General features: G+C 36.7%; 1 protein-coding gene across 1 annotated transcript in view; it reads left to right on the plus strand.

Moving 5' to 3' along the window:
• The first annotated feature begins 505 nt into the window (after positions 1–505).
• The window catches only part of CUNH5orf51 (chromosome unknown C5orf51 homolog), a 13,859-nt gene continuing 1,935 nt past the window's right edge, over positions 506–12,429 (plus strand). The window contains exons 1-5 of the mRNA XM_006919515.3: positions 506–1,240; positions 4,275–4,381; positions 6,197–6,340; positions 7,500–7,631; positions 8,515–8,629. Coding sequence (XP_006919577.1) covers positions 1,141–1,240; positions 4,275–4,381; positions 6,197–6,340; positions 7,500–7,631; positions 8,515–8,629 — 598 coding nt within the window. The 5' untranslated portion in view covers positions 506–1,140. The remainder of the gene's footprint in view (positions 1,241–4,274; positions 4,382–6,196; positions 6,341–7,499; positions 7,632–8,514; positions 8,630–12,429) is intronic.

Consider the following 12,429-nt stretch of genomic DNA (forward strand, 5'->3'; position numbering starts at 1 on the left):
AGGAAGCGCGTGCGGGCAGTAAAACTCATGGTTCTCAGAACTCACTACCGGCCACTCCAGGTTGAAGATTCAATGGTTTGAATTCCCCTGAAAACCAGTGGGGAATGTTAAGGGTGGAAAATTTTCAAGTGAGCAAACTAGCTAAATCAGCTACAGGGAAGAAATATCTTTAGATATCAGGAGTTGTCCTACTTGCTTGTGTGTGGTTTAGGAAGTGTATTGTATAAGATATGAAGATGGCCAATATCTGCTTCTGTAATCCATTTACTTGTTAATTAAGGGTGTCGTTCCGGGCAAAGATATGCTAACAGCCAACTTCCACTTCTGTAATCTGCTTGCTTGTTCAGGAGACCACCAGGATATGGTCTTAAGCTTTATCAGCTGCCTCCTCTGAAAGCTCGGGGCTGATCTCCTCTAACCCTGCCTGGTAGAGAGTCAGTCGCCGGCGGCTAATAAAGGCTCATAATTAATCTCACTGGTAGAGAGTCAGTTGCCGGCGGCTAATAAAGGCTCATAATTAATCTCAAGTGGCTCCGTGGGTCTCAGAATCATTCGCGCCACAACGTCGGTTTGGAGCTCTCCGCCCTTATGCCCAATTAACCTCGGAGACCTGGATGAGCTACAAGGGGGCGGTCAGGCTTTCCATTTTTGACCTGGAGGTTATAATTAGGCAACCTCCTCATTACGAGACCAAAACCAACGGTCCTTTTTCCAGAATTTCCTGTTCGCTCTACTGACTACAGCTGCAGCGCAGGATAGAGAAGCAAAAGCAAAGGATTGCATAACACCCACGCCACCAGCCAGCCGCTGCCAATCCCTGCCTCCAACACCCGGGGGTGAGCGCTGGATCGCCGTGGGGCATGGACAGCTCCGATTGGGGGAGAGGCGTGCCCTGACATCACACCAGCCCCTAAAGTCTCAGGATTACGGGAAAGAAGGGAATCCAGGAAGAATATAACCCGGAACGACTTTTACAAGCCTGGGTCTGCCCTCCTCCGGAGCTGGGGTCCGAAACTCATCAACGAAGCGAGCTCCGCCCCCACGGCCCGCCCGCGCGGTGGGATCAGGTGACCGCGGCCCGGCGCGGTCACGTGGTTGGGTCGTGCCTACGTGGTTGGGGCGCGCCCGCCTGTTGTGGCCATGGCGGCCGCAGACTCCAGTGTGGTGAAGCGAGTGGAGGAACTCGGGGACCTAGCTCAGGCCCACATACAGCAACTTAGCGAAGCCGCCGGCGAAGATGGTGAGGCAGCGGAACGGAGGGAGGCGGGCGGGCGGACAGTGGTTCAGAGCTGGCGCTCTACAGCCGTAGGGGCTGGAGGCTGCGGCCTGTGGTTCGTGTGTATCCCACGCTGGAGCTACTGAAGGTGCTGTGCTTTTGACCCCTGCTGCGCGGTCTGTTGTCCATCTCGAAGAATTCACATTGCCTGAAGCCAAGGCATTTGCGTCGAAACCGCATGTTTCATGACCATGAAAACCGCTTCTCAGTGCTGCTTGCCTTTAATTGTCTCGGTAGCGATTGGGAAAAAGGGCAAAATCCGGATAACGTACACATGAAAGTTTAAATGGTTAAAGCTGAATGATAGCATACAAGTAATGGTTGTTTTGTGTACAGTAAAGATAGCTAGGCAAGTATAATAGTTTCACTTTTTTATTGCTGCGTTGTAAATTTCTTAAGTTTGGATTCTAAACGCAACTGTAAACAATTCTGCAGAAGAGCTTTACATTGGTATAATTGAGACGATTCTTTCACGTGCATCCCCTCAATCATCACAAGGGCTCTGTCAGGATTAGAACACTTCTTTGGAAATGTCTAAGCGTTTTCCTTAAGAAAAACTGGCTTAGAATTACCTCGACTTCTGACTTTTAAGTTTAATTCTCTTTCATTACTTTCCAGCTACCTATAGATTTTACATTATTTCTTTTCGAGTTTTCAGCCTTTACTACAGATCTGTTTCAGAATTCTCGTGGACTAATTGTCATCGGACCCACAGGAAAATAGAAGTGAGACATTTACTCAAGTGACAATGGTTGTTAAATTTATGGAATAGGGTCTATGATGAAATGGCTCTAGTACTAGTGAATTATTTGCCGAAATATCTTAGGAGTATATTCTTCAAAACCCACAGAATACCCAGAAGCCGACTTCTTTTTTGGTTTGTGGTAAGTGAATCCCAGGATTCACATGAATAGTTAGTTCATGAACTGTAGAAGCTATCACCTGGAAGTGTATCAAAGTTACCTCTAAATAAACTATTCATTGATCTCCACCCCACTGCAGTCTAAAGAGATCAAAGAATGTTTTTTATTCACTTACCACTGAACCCTAAAGCCATTCTCATTTTCCTATGGAAGAGTTATTTATTTCAGACTAAATCGAAGGCTAGAAATAAAAGTCATGTGGTATATAGTTACGTGGTATATATTCGTGTTTGGAGGCTTTATAGTTCTGAAAATTTACTAAAAATAATATTGGTCTATACTATGAGTTATTAACTAGCATTACTGGCATGATTTTTTTTTTATTTTATGAAATTTAATTAGGACATGGTGCATGTATTTGAATTGAACTTGGCATTCTTAACATTTAACACTTAAAATTGTCTGGTGATATAACAACTGTATATTTATATTAAGTTTTAGAGATTGATAGTTGTTCTCTTCTTCAGATTAGATCAGAAACAGCCAGAAATTCCATCTAAGAATGTTATCTTTATTTCTGGTCAAATTTTTTTCACTATTTCTCATCGTACAACTACAATATGTTTACTGTTTGGCGGTATGCATATATTGCCATATAGTAAGTCTTTCTGGACCCTTTCCAGTGATTATATAAGAATCACTATTGTCTTGCCAGTTGTCACTTTGAATGGTTATAGAAAAAAGATTGCATCTCATAAAAATTTTTTAAAATGCGAGCTATTATCCCCTCACCTTCAGTAATTAAGTCATGAGTTCATGTGAGATACTTCTTCACCAATGGTTTAGTGAATTCAGTGCAGATCTTTACATTTAAAATAATCTTGCAAATTAAAAAAGTGTCAATGCAGTCTCTAAAGAAGCACATAAAGAGAGTCATGTTCCACACAATTTCAGTTCACAATAAAAATTTTTTTCTAGGTTGTATGGGTGATACTTCTGGGCTGAGGAGAATTGGGAGGACAGTGCTAAAGAAATGTTAATTCAGGTGAATAATGGACCTTACAGCAATCAGAATCTGGTCTAGATAGAAGTTAGGCCTCACTTGGGAAAACCTAAAGTCATCATCATATGATTGCCAACAGACATAATTTAAGCTGGTGGTGCTTTTCCTCCAACACTGAACAGCTTATGTATCTGTGTAAGTGCTGAGGCAGGATCAGATGGGCCCGAACCAAGTGCTACATTTTCTATCTATTGGCCAGTGAGGAGGAAAGGAGATATATTTTAGGAGGGAAGTACAGGGGGCAAACTCAGGGACTTTAGTGTCTTTATGGTGGGCATATCTAAATTTGATTACGTGAGGTGCTACAGAAGGGTAGATAGCGCCTTGATGGACACTTTGTAGTTAGGAAAGAAAAATTAATAAGAAAAGGTAAAACCATGGAAGCAAAGGCAATGTGATGCTGAAGAAAGGGAAGAAATTAGAAAATAGTGTAGAGTGAGAGAGGACATATCAAAAATATTTAGTTCTAGTTCTTCCAGGTTTTGAAGGGGTAAAGTAATTTGTTCTATATCTAGGTTTTTTAAAAAAATGCAAATGCATTATGTAATTTTAATTTGTATATATATAATTGCTATTTACACAACTAAATACATAAACACAACTATATTAAAGGTATAATTACTGAGTACTGATGATTTAAGACATTTAATTTAATCAGTTATGTTCTTTTGGAAAATACATTTATGAAATGTAAGTTTTCAGGGAAGCCCTCTCTGTAGATTTATGTATATTATTTGTACTAGTCCAGTAGAAGTTTTAAATTTATTTAAACATTTCAAGTATGTCAACATCAGAAAAGAAGCAATATGAAAATACAGACTGCATGTAAGAAATGGCAACAGTGAACCTAGAAAATTTTCAGTCTAGCTTTCCAGAATAAATTTCCATGATAAATTAGCTTAATAAGGATTAGGCATTATGATACCCTTTGTTTTACATAAGATATTATTACCATCATGCTGCCTCTCCAATACTGTAACATAATTTCATTTAATCATGTACATACCATTCTTTTTGTTTAAATAACACTCTGAAACTGTGAAATAATTGTCAATGTTTTTATCTTTTCCAGATCACTTTTTAATTCGGGCCTCTGCAGCACTAGAAAAATTGAAACTCTTGTGTGGAGAAGACAAAGAATGTTCAAGTCCATCAAATCTACTAGAACTTTACACACAAGTACTGAAACAGATGTGGTTTCTGACATGTTACAGGGGCAGATTGCTTATTTAGGTGGTTAATTCCAAAGTATAAGTGTGATGGAATCAGTTCATTCTCTATTTAAAGTGTTTAAATTTTTTCAAAAAATCATCTTTATAAAGCATATAGACTTGAAACTGAGACAGTATGCAAAGAAGTAAGATTTATTAGATGTGCTAATAAGAAAAGTCAAGAAAAAATCTTGCAGATAACAAAATTGCTTCCCTTTACAAATAATTAAGGAAACAGGAATGTGTGAAATTTCCAAGGTTTTAAAGGTTATTCAAAGGGACTAGAGGACTCTGTAAGAGCCTCAGTTATTTTTTTTCCCCTGAAATTCACTTTTCCTTAGGATTATTAACATGATTCCCCCTGCTGTTGTCATGCAAGTCTGTAAGATTGTTCTTTCCTGTTTTTCTTTTACTTTACTTTCAAATTCAGGCCTTTGTATAGACAAGACTTGTTTTCTTAGTTTTCTCAAACACTGTTGAGGCAAGTTGAAATTAAACGTAATCTCATTATAGTAACTAACATTTGTATAGTACTTTATAGTTAATAGAGTGCTTCATATGCCCTTTACTTGATCACTAAGGGATAATAAAAATGACGTGGTTATAGAAAGTAGAGTAAACTTGGTTAAGCTTCCAAAGTGCATGTTTATAACACTTAGATGCCTGGCACTGTGCTTTCTGTTAGGTAACATAAAGATGGTTTCTACCTTCAAACATCATGGTCAAATGAGCCTCTAACAACTCACAACCCCCAAAGAGCTGTTGTAATTTGGCACAGCTTTGCCTGGCTTTCTTTTCAGTGGCTCCCTGCTCATCTCATCTCTTTCACATGAGAGAGTTCTAAACATTTTAATTTCTTTCCAAGAAAAGGCAAAAGACCTAGAGATGTAGATTTACATTCCCCTGACCCCCTTGGGACTCTACTTATGTTCTGAATCAACAGGCCTTTTGCTGTAGAGCACTCTTTCTGCCTTAAGCCTTCCACACAAGAACACTTATCACTTAAGTAGTGTTGTATACTGGTAATGTTTTAAAGTGCTTTACATGTGTTAATTTATTCTATCCTCAAAGCAAGGAACTTTGAAAGTCATTTAGTCTAATTTCTCAAAAACATAAAATTGACTTGTTCTTTGATTAGCCAGGTAATTAGTGGTAGAACCGATACTAGAACACAGTATTGTTGGTCTTACTCCAATAGATTAAAAAAAAGATTGGATAATTTTAAGGTGCTTGAACGGAGTGTCTTATATTTAAGAATGTTGAGAACTTAGTGTTTGAATTGCATAATGTTGGTAATATGCTGCCTTCATTGGGCGGCAGGATACATATCCAGCAAATGCTGACTCTGCATTAGGGAAAGCAGGTAAATCCTTTGACGATTCAATTTACAAAACTAATGATAGTGACCTTAACTTGATACAGCAGCCATTTGGAAAATGTTCAGAGTATATATGTATAGACAACAAAGAATATAATACTTTTCATAATTAATATTATATATCATTAGTTTACCTTAATTAAAACATAAATATCTCCATTTTATTTTTTGAGAGGAGGAAGATTATCATTAATTTATTATTTTAGTAAAGTAGCTCTGAAGATTTCCATAAAGTCCATCTCAGATTATATTTATAGCTAAACGTTTTATATACTTTTCAAATTTAAATTCCGTGCTAGAAGATTTAAATGTCTAATAAACCATCTATACATGTAAAGTTAAACTGTAAGACTTATTCATTCAAATTTAAATCATTTAAAGATAATTGTTTTTTCTTGTAATCAGGCTATTTTGGATATGACATATTTTGAGGAGAACAAGCTAGTAGATGAAGATTTTCCTGAAGACTCTTCACAGAAAGTAAAAGAGCTGATCAGTTTTCTTTCAGAACCAGAAATTTTAGTTAAAGAAAATAATATGCATCCAAAAGTAAGTTTTACACTCATAGATTATGGTGGAATTCTTGCTATTTGTACTGTTCTTTAGAGTCTGTATATTTGTTTTCTTAAGTATGTTTTTGTCTCTGTTTTAAATTAAGATTGAAGGAGGGATATATGAGAGTTTAATATTTCAGACCAATGTTACAACTAAAGTATTATATTTTACTAAATATGCTTCAGAATATTTGTATGATAGACTTACATTGTAATTACAGTGCCGAATAATTTTCTAAACACAGATATTTGTTGTTTCTGTTCCCTTTTCTTTTTCAGATGCTGTATTTCCTTGAAGGTTCCCAGTAATCTAATTACCACATATCTCATCCTTTTTACAGTCTCATCCTCCTGGACATTTGCTGCCTTTCTTCCCATTGAGCAACCTGTCCCTCCAAGGCATTGCATACTCCTCCTCCTCTTCATCTCTGAGAAGTCTTATCCTTTCTCTTTCCAAAAAATCACATGCTGGAAACATAGGCACTCCAAGGATAGCTCCTTAATCTTCTGATGGTCTCCATTCTGTCTTTGCTTTACAACCTATTCATATGCTTTTCAGTGCCATCTCTATTTAGATGATTCCAAGATTTGTGTCTCTAAATATGGCTATTCTTTCAAGCAAATAATTTCTCATTTTTAACTGCCCGCCACCTATCTCTTCCTAGGTATCTTTTGTGCTCTGTTTAAGAGGGGATGCTAACTGTGGAAACAAATAATCCCAAATTTTAAATGATACAGCACAGTTAAAGTTAGATTTATTAAAATTGTTTTGTTGTATATCTTTTTATTTATTCTAGCAATAGTAGAAAAAGGTAAGATCTTGTTTTAAATAATGTATATTTCTGAAAAGTTATCTTTTTAATCAGATTATGGAATACTTAAATTTCAGATCTATTAGAATTTGCTACTAAAATATTTAAATAATATTTTCTAAAAAAATTTTGTAAATTGGAGCAGTTATTTTAATTTTCATTCAGCAATAGATTTCTGTATTTCTATTTAATTCAAAGTAAGACATTCCTGTGTAAATAGCTAAATGAAGGGCAAAATTTGTGAAATGAGAGTGTTTTTAATTGCTCAGCATTTTGAAGTTTAACTTTGACTTTTACAAATACCGAGTTTCTCTTCTTAGCTGTGTCTTTGTTGTATTTCAGCACTGCGATTTGCTTGGGGACGAACTCCTGGAATGTCTCTCTTGGCGTCGAGGAGCTCTACTTTATATGTATTGTCATTCTCTGACCAAAAGGAGAGAGTGGCTCATGAGAAAATCTAGTTTGCTTAAAGAGGTAAAAAGTCATTCTTCGTATGTTTTTGGTTGTTGACACATATAGGTTTCAAAAAGCTATCTTTAGTATAGTATTGAGAGTGTGGATCAAAGGGTCCGGGTTTGCATTCCAGGTCTTTTACTTACTAGCTGTGCAATCTTAAACAAATTAGAATTGCGAAGATTAAAATAAGATAACATGTGAAAGCCCTTTGTACACTGGGAAATTCTACATGCTTTTTTTAAATTCAGGATTTTTATTTTTTTAAATATCAGATAATCTATATTAATTTTTAAGCATTTTTTTTTCCTGAAGAAAACAAACTTGATTGTGAACCTCTGTCAGCAGATCACTTCTAAAGAACCGACGTGACCCTGTTCCTAGAAAATTGTGGCTTTCTGATTGTTTGACTCTTCTAACCAAATCAATAAATCTAAAGACCCTGTCTCAGTATTATATCACTAAGAACTCTAACGTAGATTGATTGTACCTGTGGTTTATGTGGGCCAGGAAATGAGAGGTCACACTTTTAGATGTAAAAGTTTGATCATATTGCTTCTAAATTACAGTAAATATATATTTTTAATATGTCATCAAACTCATCTTTATTACCTTTATCCTTTCCTTCCTCTGATAACATTTTGATTCGACAAGTATATTACTGAATCGTGTTCTTAGTTAATTTTCTTTTTTCTGTCATGCCTTTAGTAATTGGAGCATTTGGAGGGTTACACTCTATAATATATATTATAAAAGTTTTGGGGTGGTGGGTTCTTAAACCATTGAAATGTAATAGCCATTAGATACATCTATATATTAGCTTGTTTTCTCTTGAGTAAACGTTGAAAGTTTCTATAGCTCTGCATATAATACTTTCAATTCTTTGGCTTTGACTTTCATTTAGTACCTTGTTGATGGAATCAGTTACTTGCTACAGATGCTAAATTATCGGTGTCCTATCCAAGTAAATGAAGGGGTTTCTTTCCAGGACCTAGACACAGCTAAATTACTGAGTGAAGGTAATGTGATCTCTTCTTGAAGTTTTTGTTTTTAAAGTTTTTTTCAATTTTAAGAAGTTTATTATATTTCACTCTGACTTAAGTAAATTTCAAGTTACATTGTAGACAAAAATAATCAAATAGCTTTAAAAAATTCAAAGATCTTCTCATTTGTAATGTAGAAAAATACTGCTAACCTCTCTTTTTTGTAATTTTGGGAGTTATGTATCATGTTACCTTTACTTTGCATCCCCACCTAGCCCCAATCAGGTACTAGGTTCCACTGCTTGTAACAGAAGCTGGAAGTAACTTTTAAGATAGAACTTTACTGCTCTTTCACATAGAAAAGGTCCAGAGCTGGTATGTTGGCTCCCTGGTATCATCAGTTTCCTATTTCCTCCATCATCTTTAGAGCAAGAGTCCTTCAGCTTCAGATGGAGGTACTTTATACAGAATATCATGGGAATAGTACTTCCCAGAGTTGTGCAACATGCATCCCTGTGACAATATTGCTTCCATTCTCAGTATCCCAGGATGCTCTTGGAACTCCTTACATCTCACCTATGTTTCAGTCTGTAGGAATGGCAAAAAATGTTTCTTTCACCCAAGTTTGCTCCTTTGGAGCAACCTTCTCAGAAGTTTCTTATAATACGTACAGTAGTTCCACCTACATTTCACTGGCCGGAATTTAATCACATGGATTCATGTAGCTACAAGGGAATCTGGAATGTATAGTCTTTTACCTGATACATTGCCATCCCAAATAAAATTAAGTCTCTTTACTAAGAAAAAAAAGGAAGAATAGATATTGGGTAGCAACTATTAGTTTCTGCCACAAACATCTATGCATTTACAAATGTTGAGAACTGGATTTAGAGCATCATCTGGGTTTTAGACTGAGGTGCAGGAGGGAAGAACCACTTATTTTTACCATCTCTTTTTACAAATGGAGCAACTGAGGTCCTGGTAAGCCAGATGACCTGTTCAAGGTCACATAGCTGGCAAGTGATGCACATGATCATGTGTGTAATCTTTTTTTTATACTTCACCTGAAATTTTGGCGGGGAAAAATCAAATACAGGGAAAAGAAAACTTCTTAGGGAAAATTCTATATTTTAATTTTATAAGTATGTTTTAATCTTCCTCTTTCTTTGTTAGCTTTTGTAGGCTTTTCCTTTCCGTTCAAAAACATTGCATAGGAAAAAACAGCATAATTTAAGTATCGTTAACATATAACTGACTAAAGGGGTCCAAAAATGGTTACTTTCAGTTCATTCAGGCAAATAACTTGTCCTAAAATAGTTTATTGTGAATACAAAGTGCTCCTTCAGTAGGCAGGACATTTTGACCATGGAGTGTTTTGATTTATTTATGGGAACTATTTATTCCAGATAATTAGTGAACCGATTAGCTGCACTGAAAATGCCTTTCTAAAATCTCTTTACTCACCCACATGGAATGATTTAAAAGCAGGGGTGGGCACTAAAGCCTATTTAGAACTAAAGAAAGTTACATAAGTCACCAATTTTATTTATCCCATTTTTAGTCATAAGGTAAGATACTCTCATGGCCTGAAACTTTTTCTTCAAAATGCATGTGATAGTGGTGGCTTGTCGTAGATCATAGTTTGATTGCACTAGTCACTAGCTTTTATTGCTTCTACAACAGAGGGATTAAAAGAGACAGATAAAGTTACTTTTCTTCGGGGTTAGGGGGAGGGAAGCAATATTGGCTCCATAGTAGTTTTGTCACAGTGCTTAGTCCTCTTTTGCTGTTAGCTTTTTGCTCTCATTTAAAGCAGTTTGCTCCTCTGTAATTCATTTATCTCAAAATGATTAGAAGGCAGGAAGCCTACTTTTGATAGGCTAAATTACTCCTAAGACCCCGTCAAAGACATCTAATTATTTTTTCATTTTTTTGGTAGCCAATATAAAACAATTCTGAAGAATCTTCAGTACTCATTAGGGAGAAAAATTCTATAATGAGATATCAAAATATTTTCATGGCCAGATCTTAATGATAATTTTAGATAAAACTCAAAACCGTGTATATTTAGTAAGATTTTTTTTTCTTTTTCCATGGTAAGATAATCATATTGTCTTTTGAACATTACCTGTACGCTATTTACAGACTTTAAAAATTACTAAGTAATATATTTAGTGAACCTCTACCTCATTTCTGAGCCTCACTCCTCTGTGGACCCTTATAAAAATAGCCTTTTCAGAATTACTTTTTCAGAATTACCCTGGAGTTAAATAGGTTAAATCAAAATACTGGTGAGCTTTGCACACCCTTGGTTTATGCCCTTTTTATACCGACCGAGAACCACCCCTTTCCAGCTGCCCTTTGGCCTGCTGCTTAACCCAGAAACTGGACTTCAGATCCCTTAAAAGAAGTAGCTCTGAACAGGCATCGTTGCCTAGGTGGCTTATTAAAAATATGGCTTCCTGTGTGCCACCTGCACACAGGTTCTTTTTTAAATAAGCTCACATAATTATGCAATCAGATTTAGACTTCACTGCTCCTGGGGGATGCCAGTGTAGTGGCCACCTTTTTCCTATGAAAGTCATCTTTCTGCCCTCACTTTCTTGAGTTTTTCTCCCTCTCCCTCCCTGCATCTCCCACTACACAGATTTGTTTGCCAAGGACATGCACAGTGCAGAGTAAAGTATTTTATTGAAAACCATGTTGGGCATTAACAGAAAAAAGAAAATCACAAGGAAATTTTGTAGCAACACAGACTGTAGCTACAGAGTAGTGATTCTTTGGGGAATAGAAAGAAAGTGCCTGATTTTTACATTGTTCATCTTTTTAGTACAATAGTTTAGTGTAGTTGATGGACCAGCTGCAGCAGCAGTATTACTGCAGGCCTTAGGACTTTGTTAAAAATGCAGATTCAGGTGGCGACTCTATAGTGTAGTGGTTAGCATGTCCGTTCTACACGTAGAAGGTCCTGGGTTTGCGCCCCAGGTGGAGCCACAGACCATAACCTGGGTGTGCCAGGCCCCCGGGGCGTCAGGCCTCGGGTGCACACTGTGAGCATATGGGAGGAGACGCCCTGCCTTCAGAGATCCCGTTCTTAAGGAGAAATGGCAACATCCATAGGTCAGGGGTGGAAATTAAAAAGGGGAAAAAAATATGCATATTCATATACCCAACCCCATAACTGAATCTGAAATTCTGGAGGTGGGGGCCCAGTTTTCAGCATTTTAGCATGTCCTCTGGGTAATTCTAATGCAGGCTAACGTTTGAGAACCACTGTGTATCATATAGCCATTCATTCTTTCCCTGGTGATATCTTCCTATAGGCCATCTGTGTACCTTATTCAGCAGTCACCCCTTGTTAATATAAAGAATGAGGCTAACTTGGAGTTGGGCATAAATTGGATCTCAGATCTCCCTTAGACAAATGCTCTCACCCTTCCCAAGTGCCTTTACCTTTGAGACATACTTCAACTCCTCCTCCCAAGGCTATAGCCTGCTTAAAAATTCCAACTTCCCTCCATTTCTGCCTCTTTTTCCTTTCTCCCTTCCACCAATCTTTTTAGGACTAATTAGGGTGTAGGATCATGTAAAAAGGATATTCAATGACACGCTGAATATAATATAAAATATAATTCTGAATAACCTCTGATCTTTTTTTGATCTTTTAACTGTAAAGGAATAAAGTAAAAAATGACGTATAATATGTATTGTACCTATTAAGTGAATGTTTTATACATAGAAAGCATAATTAATACAGTGTAGCTGATCATATTTTCATGAATTCTGCCCTAAAATGATTATTTCTTTTATTGTTTTAACAATTTAATGAGTCAGTT

Source organism: Pteropus alecto, unplaced genomic scaffold, assembly GCF_000325575.1.
Source record: "Pteropus alecto unplaced genomic scaffold, ASM32557v1 scaffold338, whole genome shotgun sequence".
NCBI lineage: Eukaryota > Metazoa > Chordata > Mammalia > Chiroptera > Pteropodidae > Pteropus > Pteropus alecto.